Raw genomic sequence first — 13148 nt, forward strand, 5'->3', positions numbered from 1 at the left:
AGCAAGTTTATAAGTCAACAAGAGTGCATTTGATATCAAAATTAAGTATAAAATAACGGTTTTTTAACCGTTATCAAGCTTCAGCCCAAAATATTTTCGGAACTTGTTTTCCAATTAGCATAGATTGCACCATGTTCATAATTGTTATGTTCCTCCTTTCAGCAACTCCTTTTTGCTGAGGTGTGTAGGTTGCAGTTAACTACCTACGTATGTCGTGGCTTTTATAAAATTCACCAAATTCGTTTAAAGTGAATTCTCCTCCTCTATCTGTCCTTAAACATTCAATGCTTACACCAACTTCTTTTTCAACCAACACCTTGAATCTTTTAGAGTGTAAAAAGGTTTCTAATTTTTCATTCAAGAAATAAAGCCAAATTTTTTGAGAGAAATCATCTATAAAACTCAGAATATACCTCTTGTTGTTGTTTGATATTTGATTGGTAGGTCCACATATATCTTAATGCACAAGTTGAAGCTTTTTTTTATGCTCTCCATAGGCTTTTCTTGGGCATAGGCTTTCGGTGTTGCTTCCCAGCCAAACAGTGCGTACAAAGCTCTCTTGGAACTGTGACAGCAGGTGGTTCATTCATCATTTGTTTGGAGAAAAGTGTCTTCAAACCATTATAGCTTAAGTGACCAAACCAGTTGTGCCAAAGTTGTGTCCCTTCCTTTAGTTATATCTGGAAACATGTTGAATTTAAAGGTGCCTTGGTAGCTTTCAAAATAAGCATTATATTTTCCTTCATATCTATTTCCATAATTTGTCCTTTCTTAGGATGAGAGACTTTACACTTCCCATTCTGAATCTTTATGGACAACCCTTTTTCTTGGAGTTGTCCTATGCTTATTCAATTGTTCTTTAATTCTAGAACATAGTACACATGTGAGATTACATGTATAGCTCCATTAACATTCAAACGAACACTATCTTTCCCCATTACAGCTATTCGTGTGTCATTGCCAAGTTTTACTGCATGTCTAAAGTTCTCATCTAATTCTAAGAACCATTCTTTGTTACCACTCATATGGTTACTGCACCTAAAGTCAAGAAACCATTCCTCTGTTGTTCCTTGCTTCAACTCAAAATAAGTCATTAGCAGGAGTTCATCCTCTGGACTACCTTTTCTTCCACCTCTACATAATTGAAATTTTTCTCCCAGGTAGGACATTCGTATTGAAAATGTCCAAATTTGTGACATTTGAAACATTCAATTTCAGCTTTGTTGAAGGATTGTCTGCCTCTTCCTCTACCACGAAAAAAACCTCGTCCTCTTCCTTGACCTCTTCCTCTCCTGTCTTCATGCATAATTTGCAGTGCCTGGTCTGCCTCGTCATGACCCACCATCCTTTGCTTATGAACTAAAAGGTTGCTCTGTAGTTCATCAATCGTCATAGTGTCCAAGTTATTTGATTCTTCGATCGAGCATACAACATAATTAATTTTCAGAGGCATGGACCGTAAGATTTTTACAACAATAATATTCTCCCGCATACTTTCTCCACATGCCTTCATAAGTTTTGCAATCTTTAAGGTGCGGGCAAAGAATGAATTCACTGTTTCATCTTCCTTCATATGTAGAATTTCAAATTCTCGATGTAGTGCTTGTAATTGTGCTCTTTTCACTTTTGTAGATCCTTGAAACTTTTGCTTCATAAAGTCCTAAATATCTTTTGAGGTATCATCATTGAGTATAATATCTAGAATTTCGCGATCAATGGCTTGATATAAATAATTCTTTACTTTCAAATCCTTCAAGTGTTGTTCTTCCATGACTTTGAGTTCAGCTTCTGATGCAATTGTTTTATTTGCAACAACTGGAATTCCATGCTCTACCAACTACAAATATTCCTTAGAACGAAGAAAATTCTCCATGAGTTTCGCCCAATGATTATAGTACCAATCAAATCTAGGAATTGCAGGTTGCACGTATTTGCTGGTGTTTGAATCTCCCATGTTTCTTCTTTGTATCTTTGTGCTGCTACGATTTTTTTAAGATGTGCTCACACACTTAATAAATTTTGGATCAGGCCTCTATGAAGGAGCTCTGATACCAATTGTAAACACGTAAAGTACTCTTTACTTTTGTGTGAAAAACACTCTTATTAATTCAAATAACAGATCATAGGCTTTATAGTCTTACAACAACAAAGAAAACAACTCTATAACAAAAGATAACAGACTCTGCACACGTAGTGAGCAGTTTCCTAAACATAAGTCACTATATCCCTAAATAATAGGTCAATATTTGACCATAATATTTAAACAAAAAATTAAAAACTGAAACTGACGTTTAATTACTAATAAAACATAAATTAATCTTTAATTACTAATATGTAGCACATGTGCTTGTTACCACAATAGGCACCAAAGTTGGAAAGAGTGTTAGAAATGCCCTCTTTAAGGAAGTTGACCCACTTTGCCAGATAATGAAGTGACCGTCCTAGCGATACTCGGTCACATATTGTAGAACGTGCGCAATAACCCAATCGTACCCAAGAATACGTGGCAAGTTTAATTCATCTCCTTTACCATTTACATTGACATCCACGCATGCATTACGCTGAGAAATATCCTCCTTTAAATAAAAAACTTAATTGTCCACCTTAGAGCTGTCAAAATGGGTAACCCAACTCATTTATTAGCGAGCCAGAAAAATTCGAACCCGGCCCGACCCACCATGGGTTGGTGGGTAAATGGGTTGTCTCACTAGCCCACTTAATTACAATTTTTTCTTAAATAAAAAAAATTACAAACTTTCTATAATTCAAACCTAAACAAATTTCACTTTCACTTCCAACATGGATATTTAATTAATTTTAAAAATAGAGAACCTAAATAATTTTTTCAAGCAAAAAATAATAATAAATATTTTTTTTATAAAATTAAAATTAAATTTTAATAAAATAAAATTAGGTAGGTGGTTGGTGAGCCAACCCGGCCCACCATGGATTCAACCCGCATGACCCGGGTTTAAATGAGTCGAGTTGAAATCTGACCCGCATAAAAAAAATACAAATTTTTCAAACCTAACCCGACTCAAACCCGTGGTGGGCCGGGTTGGCCCGCGGGTTGTGACCCATTTTGACAGCTCTGGTCCACCTACAACACTGATCCATTATTCCTTGTACTAGAGCTTTAAGATTGGTTGCTTCTCGAAGTGGACATCCCCCTTGACTAGAACACAAACCTAACATTGATGAGGACGTGTCATCTAGTTACCCCTTGGCTTCCCTACCCAAAAGCTCCTTAGATGATGAAATGCTTATCATTTTGGTCATCATTACCTTATTGCAAACCCGTGGTGAGAAGACGCTCTAAAAAAGAATGCAAAGTGTCAAATGAAGAAAATCCTACTCCTATTTATATGGGAGACTATGGTCAAATCAAGTCAATAGTTGCCAAACCCCGACCCTTGGATTAGACATGATCCAACGACCCAAATTTTGTGATGTTTTGAATTAGTCTAACATATATAATCCCCAAAGTGTTACGACTTCCCACACAACGCGAACGACAACAAAGACAATCCATACTCAAGAAAAAACCCTTTGTTTCGTCATCCTTGCACTCAGGCTTGAGGGATAATGTGTATACGACCTCAAAAAGGAGAAAATATAAGTCCAACCAAAATGATCGATCACATACCTTAAGCATCGATTTCCACTGATCAAACACCAAGAAAGCCAACCTTAAAGTTAATTATATAATTAGCACACTAAACAAGATTAAAAGATTCTTGGACCTATCAATTATAATAATTAATTTTAAATTGGAATAATTAGCCTTTATTAGCTAATTCTTGTATATTTAATTTCCCTTTATTAATTTAATTATTAGTGTTGAATATCAATTATTATAATTGATGTTATAATAATTGATATTAAATTGGTGGAGTTTATTCTCTTTTAACTCTCTCTTTCCAAATTACGTTATCAAGTTGTACATTTATACTACTGTGATCCAATGATAAATCAATTCATCCAAAATATTTTTCTATAGGACCATCATTAGACCTACATTAAAGTAAAAGCCCTCTAAAGGCCTATAAACATGACTTGAAGGTAGGATATTAATACTTTGATATTTAACAAAATTATCATATAAGTTGAGACTGAACACTAAGTTAAGCATAAAATGATTTCGTAAGTACCTTTATCTATTGGTTATATAGAGGATGAACAACATAAATAAAAAAGAAAAACCAACAATGTAACGTGTTGCTAAAAAAAAACTCTAAAAATCATAAGTAAATTTAACCCACAAGAACAATTAACATTTTAAAATTGGTTAAAATAAACAAGTTTTAATTTTGATTTTTAAAAATCATTTGATTTTTCCCTTTTATTATCTAACAATATGACGTGATATTTGTCAAATATTTTTAAATAATTGTCAAGAAACTATTTTATCTACATATGACATTTATACTTTTTTTAAGATACACATAGTGAATGTTATTCATATATCTTAAAGAATTATATAGATAAAAAAATTAAGGTTAAAAGCTCTTTTTGGTCACAGTTTTGGATGAGAAAATTCGAAATGGTCCCCTTTTTTTATTTTGTGTTCAATTTAGTCCCAAAGAACGTATTTCGTGTTCAATTAAGTCCTTTTCACTAACTCCGTCTAAATTGAGAACGGCGAGCTGTCCAGATGTGTAACTGCATTGTGAGATGTCATTTTTTTGCTGACTTGGAGTCCTTTTCAGTTGGAATTAGGATTTTTTAAATTCTATTTCTGATTAGGTTTGTTAATTTGGGAGGTGAAAAGATGGTGGATTATAAAATTAGGGTTTTCATTTATGTTTTGTGAAAGTTGTATGTTCCCAATCTTCTTCGCAACCTTGTTGGTTAATGAGCCATGTCTGCTTCCCATTCTTCTTCTTCTTGTTGCAATAGCTTGGGTCGTCGTTGTTCTCATTATTCACCTGGTGGTGGTTCAATGGGGCAAGGGATAATCCCCATTTGCAATTGTGGTGAGATGACAGTAGTAAAAATGGCTAGAACTCCAAAGAATGCCGGAAGATATTTTTGGGGTTGTCGAAACTACAAGGTAATTTGAATATAAACCTCATGTTCTTTATGTGTTAGTAATTAACATTGTGTTTGAAGTTTTTGTTGTTGATGAATAACAGAGTGAAGCTGCTAATGCGATGTGTTGCAACTATTTCAAGTGGTGCAGTAAAGAAAATGATGATGAAAGGGATGTTATTATTGGGAGGCTAAGGGGGAAGATTTGTGATCTGGAAAACACACTCAAAGCTTTGAAGAAAAATATCCAATTATTAGTAGCAGTGGCTGATTTTCTTAGTGTAGTTAACATACTTATGTTTTATGTATTTTGGTTGAAGTGATGATGTTTAAAGTGGTGGTCCCAATATGGTTGAACGTAGTGATTTAAGGTCAATGGAGTTGAACTATTGTGATGTTTAGGTTGTGGCTATTTCTTTTGTACTAAATGAAGGAATGAAATTTCAATTATTTAGTAAGTAATTGTTCAATTTAGTCCCACTTTTTGTTTATTACTTGTAAATGTGGTCCCTATGTATAAAGCATTAAAATGATAACTTTGCATAAACAGAACCAAGGTAATCATTACATGCATATCCAACAATTGAAATGATAACTTTGCATAAACAGAACCAATTGACCAATTCCAGCAAAACAAATTTAAACAACATTCAAAACATATCCAATGGCTAATGTTTACCACAAAACTGACCAATTCCAACAAAACAAATTTAAAGTACATCCAAAACATAACCAGTGGTTAATGTTTACCACAGAACTGACCAATTCGAACAAAACAAAAGTACATCAAGTTTATAACATTATAAAGGACGTTGTCTTCTAATTAGTAACTTGTCGAGTCTGATTGGTGGGGGTTCAGATTGTTGTGTCATTTCCTCAGCAGGTGGTTGGGATGGTTGTGTAATTTCCTCAGTTGGTTGTTGGGGTAGTGGTTGAGATGGTTCTGGTAGGTCTGCTTGATGTTGAGTGGGGCAGTTATTTCACTTATGTCCAACTTGACGACAAATACTACACTTCTTGCGGTGGCCACCTATGGTCATCTGGGTCTCATCCCTCCTTAGCTCTCATTGCTCCAACCTTCTTTTCTTCTTTGGTCTGCCAGGTAATTTTCTCTTCAATGGTGGGAGGACGTCTACGTAGGGTGTTCTTTCCCATAACAGGTGCTCATTGACTGGAAATATGATGGAGGCATATGCTTCTTCATACGTTGACCGTCTGAACCAAATGGGTACATAATCTTCTGGATCTAAATTTAGGAACTTCATGGCTGCAATTGCATGGCAGCATGGGATCCCAGTAAGAAACCATTTCCTGCACGTACAATCTTGGTTGTCCAAGTTAACTGCAAACTTGTTTGTAATCTGTGCATAATGCCTAACTTCAAAGAGTTTTTCTACAGACCAACTATCATGGAGCCATAAATGAATACAAGTTAAGAATTATTTGATCGATAACAACATTTTAATCATAGTCCAACTACCATCAACTAAAGGAAATGCGTACCTGGGGATCCAATTTTTGGATAAATTGGACCCTTTTGTAGGTCTCTTTTTAATCTTGGGGCAGATAACAAAGTCCATATTACATGTTTTTATTCTATTGGTTGCCCATCTTTTCATGAGGAAAACTTTAATTTCTTTAAGCATGGTTATAACGGGCTTTCCTCGTGCCTCAACAATCACATTATTAAAATCTTCACTCATGTTATTGGTTAGTGTATCACAAACTGTCCTACCTGTAAATCTATATCTTGACCAATATTTGTTACAAGAAATAAAAATGATTTTTATATGCACTATACATGTCATCAAAGTATTGTTAGTGAACAAATAATACCTTGGCGCGATAGCAATTAGATATCTGTAAGCCTCTTCATTCACTTCCATTATATTTAACATCTCTTTTTCCCAAGCTTAGGGATATGTACTTGCAACAACTTTCCACATTAGATTCTTCAACTTTTGGCCAGAAAACTTCTTCCTAAAATTTGCATACAAGTGTCGCATGCAATATCTATGCTTTGTCTTAGATAAAAGTTGTTCAATAGCTGACAGCAAACCCTTATTTGCAAAAGGGACGAAATAGAACAATATTAACCAAATTACGGACCAATTTGAACATTGTAATCAAAAGTAGGGACCAATTTGAACATTTTAATCTTATGAAACAGAACAGAAAAATGCATTTACCTTTTGTTGATCAGACATAAAAGTGCATCCATTGCATACTTCAGCACCTCCAAGGTCTTCTATCAACAACTGTAAAAACCATGTCCAACTATCTTTGTTCTCTACTTCCACAATTGCGTATGCCAAAGGTAACATCTGGTCATTAAGATCTCTCCCAATAGTTGTTAATAACTCCCCCTTATACAATCCTTTCAGAAAATATCCATTCAAACCAATAAATGGCCTACAAGACACAAAACTAACCTTGCAAGCTTTCAAACAAACATATAATCTCTGAAAAATTGACTCACCACTTTCACTATCCACTTTAACTTGTACTGTTGATCCAAGGTTACATTTCAATAATTCATGTGCATAGTCATGAATTCTTTTGAACTGGTTTTTGAAACTACTTTCAAGTTTTTCAGATGCCCTTATCTTTACCCTACGAGCTTTAGAAAGTGTGACATTGGTATTCCATTTCCTCAAAGCTTTTTGAGCGTATTTCATTTATCTTCAAATTCGGATTTTGTTCTAGTGAATTATCTAATGTCTCACTCAACCACTTAGCATTCATCATTTTAATGTTGAATTGCTTACTACAACTATGCTTATCCACTATTTTTCTCAATTGCCAAGTCCTACAACCTTCCATATAGCCACAATAAGCCATCCATGGACAACTCTTTTGGCCACCCAAACATCTCACTCGTACCCGTCAGTTATCATTCTTAATAAACTTCAAATCTCTCCTACCGTGGACTGCATAACTTCTAACAACATCCATAAACTCATTTTTATCCTTAAATTTTGCTCTCACTCCCACTTGTATTCAGACATACTCTTTTGCATAACAAAGGTCCCAAATGGACCACAACTTTGCCTTTCGTGACCACTATCCTCACTTCCACTTTCATCTGGACTGGCCAAAAACTCTGACTCCCACTCATCATCAAACAACCCTCTGTCATATGGGTTCTTCTGGTATGTGCAATATCAACTGAATCCTCTCTTGCACTTTCTTCATTTTCACTAACTTCCACTGATACAGCCCCTTCTATATTGTCCCTAAGTACTTCATCAACATTAACATCAAGATCCACTAATCCTTCATCCCCTTATCCTTCATCAACATCTCGTTGTGCTTCATCCTCTTCTCCTTCATCAACATCCCCTACATCATCAGACACACTTGAAGTAAAATCTTCAACGTGTACTTCTTCCTCCACATGCACCTCCTCCAACTCTACTTCCTGTTGATCATCCATGTCCTCCTCCTCCAACTCTACTTCCTCTTCCTCCTCCCTCTCGACGTCATCATTTCTCTTATGCGTTTCCCCTTCATCATTCAACCCCAAGTGTACTTCCTCCTCNTCCTCATTATGGACGTCATCATTCAAGCCCTCCCTACCTACATGGGTATCTTCCGTACTATCTAAAGTTCCTTGACAAAGGAAAAGAACTTGGTCTTGTTGTTGTTCACTTGGTTCTATTTCAACCAACTCTGAGTCATCATCTACACCGTGAACCACATACACCTTAACTTCCCCTAACTTCTTGGCAATGCCTACCATGTTCATTGCACTCCTATCATCATCCAACTTAAGTAGAATATTATCAATGCAATAAAATATGTCAGTCACTTTAATATAGCCCAATTCTTTAATAGCATCTACTACTTCGAAATAACTCCATTTGTCAGGGTTCACACTCCAATATGTCTTTTCCCCACAAACATATTCAATAGGATATTGACGTACTAGGGTCCCACCATGGTGGACCACAACATTAAACCTCTCCTCAGATATCCCAAACGCAAGCCTACAAAATGAAGTTTATGGGCATGTGACCATTATATAAACGCTAAAAGTAACGGTTAACATGTGACCACTATATCAAAGTCAAAAATCCAACAATACGAACCACTTATAATACGTTACACAACAATGCCCTATATAAATTTCAAAAATTGTTACAAAATTTGTAACTTTTCCAAAATCTAACACTCAAACGAAAATTTTTGAGGTTTTACCGTCTTTAACAAAAATCCTAGATATCTAATTGCTACAAAGCAGGGATTACGAACGCAAACCTGATTTCGCAAATCTGATTTCCCAAATATGATTGCTTTTGATTGGAACAGAGCGTTACTGGTGTGGAATCCCAAAGTTGTTCTTCTCAATATCGCAAGTTTCATAAGTTTCCCTCCCAAATACTTAACTTTAATTTATTCCCAAATTAACAACCCTAATTAGAAATAGAATATAAAAAATCTTAATTCCAACTGAAAAGGACTCCAAGTCAGCAAAAAAATGACATTTCACAATGCAGTTACACATCTGGACAGCTCGTCATTATCAATTTAGACGGAGTTAGTAAAAAGGACTTAATTGAACACAAAATACGTTCTTTGGGACTAAATTGAACACAATAAAAATGGAGACCATTTCAAATTTTTCAATCCAAAACTAGGATAAAAAAAGCTTTTAACCAAAAAATAATTATAAACTTTATTAAAAAATGTTTTATGGAAATTAACCCATTTCATTAAGAGAAAGCATAATCATTTCTATCTTTTTAAGGTATAGAAAAAAAAAAAAAACAAACAAAACTTAGATGATCTAACAAATAACAGTTTCATTTTAGTACTTATTAATTACATTTGGGTTGCAGCATCTGCTAGCTTTTAAAATGTTTTGTTAGCTTACAGCAAACTTTGGCTCATGCATTTGGAGGCTCAAGTTGGAAAAGGGTAATGAACCTATGATATATATATATATATATATATATATATATATATATATATATATATATATATATATATATATATATATATATATATATATATATATATATTATTTCACCATTTGACTTTGCATTTTTTTCTAAGCATAGTGTGTAGTTTTCTCATACAAACTTAATGTTTGTAGCTACAAATTTTAACCCTCCAAACTGTAGCAATAGCCCTTAATTTTGTCATCCACTATTATATTATCTTAAATTTTGTGAAACTATTTTATAATTATATTTATTATTTTGATATTATGTTATAAACCCAAAAGCCAAAAATCCTAACATATTTATACACAGATTTGAAACTAAGCTAATTTTTATTTAAAGAAAAAATTGAAATTAAAATAGTGATTTATGATGTAGCACACTATTAGCAGCCCCACATGAGTGGTTCTTACCACGATGACCAACCCTCACAAGGTCCCTCTATTCACATGCGCTGCTTCCTTCAAATCAACGCTCCTTATTTCGATTTGTCCCCCAAACACATCGCAACCGTCCATCCACTCCCAACCCGACAATAGGGTGGGTGAGTGTGTCCCACGTTTGTCCTCCAACCAGGGGGACATGTTCCTTTAAAGCTTCTGTGACTGCTACCGACACGTTATGTGAAAAAAAAGAAAAAACACATTTTTTAAATTGTATAAGGTTTTCTTACATCATTTTCTACGCGTATAATCTTAATTTTTTTATTACAAATTTTATTTTCTTTTGATAATAGTTAAAGAAAAAACCTTTAAACTTTTTTTTTCTCGTTTAAAAAGTATATTAGTTAAAAAAGATATATAAAAATTTGGTACTAGTCTTTTTCTTTAGAAAAAACAGTGTACCCTGACGGCCACACATCCTTTATTCCGACTTTGCTATAAAATAGGCTTCCAGTTTCAACTTCTCACGTTTAATTTCAACAGGAATAGTTAAGATTAGGAATATATTTTGGTGGTGGGAAATTGTGATCACAGAGAAAGATGGAAAGCAGAGTGGTATTTGAGAGTGATCTGAACCTCAAGGCAACAGAACTTAGATTAGGGTTGCCAGGGACAGAGGAAAAGGAAGACAAGAACCTGTGTACACATGCTGTTATTAGAAACAACAAAAGACAAGTGCGTGAATCTTCTCAAGACTCCGTTTCCATTTCCAAGGCTTCACATCACCAACAACACGTAGAGACTGTTTCAGCCCCTCCATCCAAGTACGTTTACGTTTTCAAGAATCGTGCTTTTTTTTTTTTCATAACTCTGAATCTGCCATTTCTGCTAATTTTTTTATGAAATTCGTATAGTTCTTTTGTATTTAAAACATAAAGAAGTAGAAGAATAGGTTTGAATTGGTTTGGTACTGGTGGCTTCCCTTCAAAAATGGAATTAGTTTGTTAATAACTTTTGTTGTGTTGTTTGGATCTGAGTTTTAAGGTTAATGGATTAAATGTGTTTATTATTGGGATGGCAGGGCAAAGATAGTGGGGTGGCCACCAATCAGATCCTACAGGAAGAACAGTGTGCAGGAGGGTGAGGGGGATGGGATCTTTGTGAAAGTGAGCATGGATGGAGCACCTTACCTCAGAAAAATTGACTTGAAAGTCTACAGAGGCTATCCAGAACTACTCAAAGCTTTAGAAACCATGTTCAAGTTGGCCATAGGTGAGATACCAATTTTCATCGTTGTCTTCTTTTGTTGTGGTGTGGTCAATGAGACAAGTTTGATTGAAAATAACGTGAACTGGGTTTTGTTGGATCAGGTGAGTACTCTGAAAGAGAGGGTTATAAGGGGTCTGAATATGCTCCTACATATGAAGACAAGGACGGTGACTGGATGCTAGTTGGAGATGTTCCATGGCAGTAAGTTCCACCACTCTCTTTTGTTCATGTGTCTTATGTGTTGTTGTCTCTTTGCTGTTTGTGTAAATGTTTCAGAGGAAGAAAATAACAATATTTTGTTTCAGAATGAAACTTTCTCGTATTAACTTTGAGAAAATTATATTTTTACTTATTTGTAAGTTTCAGCTTACGGCAAACATATTGTTGTTTATTTATTTATTTCTGATCAGTTTTCATAGCATACTCAGAGAGAGAACTTAGTTTTTATTTTTATTTTTCTGCAGCATGTTTGTGACTTCTTGCAAAAGACTAAGAATCATGAAAGGCTCGGAAGCAAGAGGGTTGGGTTGTCTTGTATGAGAAAGAAACAGCTAAATTAATATGGCCATGATGAAGAAAATCATTCTTTCAGCTTGGTTTTTGGAACTAAGAGATGTTGAATCAATGCATTGCTATCACCATGCATGCCAATCTGAGTTGGAATTTAAAGTAGGGAGATGGAAGACTCTGTCTGTCTACAAGTTTTGTTGATATATATTTCTGGTTATTTTAGAACGACCTGTGATGAGGTGCAACATGCTGTTGCTTCCATTGAACCCTTTCAATTAGCAAAACCTCATACAAATTTGCCTTAGCCAAGTTGGTTGGTGAACAAGAGAGATAAAAGGGATCGATCTGTTCATCAAAGTACTTCTTTTTGTCTTTTTTATCACACACACAAACACAGGGTAATACATCAAATATTCATGCAATACTTTGCTATTCAATGGACATAATTAACTAAGCATGTGCTTGTTTAAATATGGTGGATGATCAAAAAGTTGTTAATGTGGTTTTAGCTAGGTTAATATTATGTTTAATTGGCTTTTGAGAAGATTATTTGTAGTTCATTTTATGTCTCTTTCTCTCTCCCATGTTGTAAACAACATTTTAATGTTCACATATCATTATTCAAAAAATTGATACTGAATTTTATTGTTAATTTGTTTTCTAAAGAAAAACAAATTAAATACGAGCTGCTTAATTTGAACTAAAACTAAATTTACAAAGTTGATTATATTTATTAAAACAGAATATGTTAAGATTGAATTCTACACATATGGTATGAACTGAAAATCAGGAGTTGTCTCAGAAAGCATGTTATATGGTTACAAAAATTTGAAATATTTGATCATAATCATCAAATAATCAGACAGAAAATCGTGGTAGTAATACTAATTGGTTTTATCATCACCAATAATCCCACATACGCATCATGTATGGAGTTGTAAGTCAAATCAAACCGAATTTGTTAAAGGAATTGGGTTATACACTATTAGGGAGGCGTGTAGGTTGGTTG

The 13148-nt window shown here is 34.5% G+C and overlaps 1 protein-coding gene across 1 annotated transcript; it reads left to right on the plus strand.

Annotated features, from left to right (window-relative positions):
* The first annotated feature begins 10838 nt into the window (after positions 1–10838).
* Positions 10839–12709, plus strand: LOC106770759 (auxin-induced protein 22B-like). Its single transcript, XM_014656552.2, is given in 5 exon segments — positions 10839–11184; positions 11442–11632; positions 11731–11830; positions 12094–12150; positions 12152–12709. Coding segments are annotated over 5 exon segments (621 nt in total). The 5' UTR covers positions 10839–10960; the 3' UTR covers positions 12201–12709.
* The last annotated feature ends 439 nt before the right edge of the window (positions 12710–13148 follow it).

This window comes from Vigna radiata, chromosome 8 (genome assembly GCF_000741045.1).
Source record: "Vigna radiata var. radiata cultivar VC1973A chromosome 8, Vradiata_ver6, whole genome shotgun sequence".
In the NCBI taxonomy this organism is placed as follows: domain Eukaryota; kingdom Viridiplantae; phylum Streptophyta; class Magnoliopsida; order Fabales; family Fabaceae; genus Vigna; species Vigna radiata.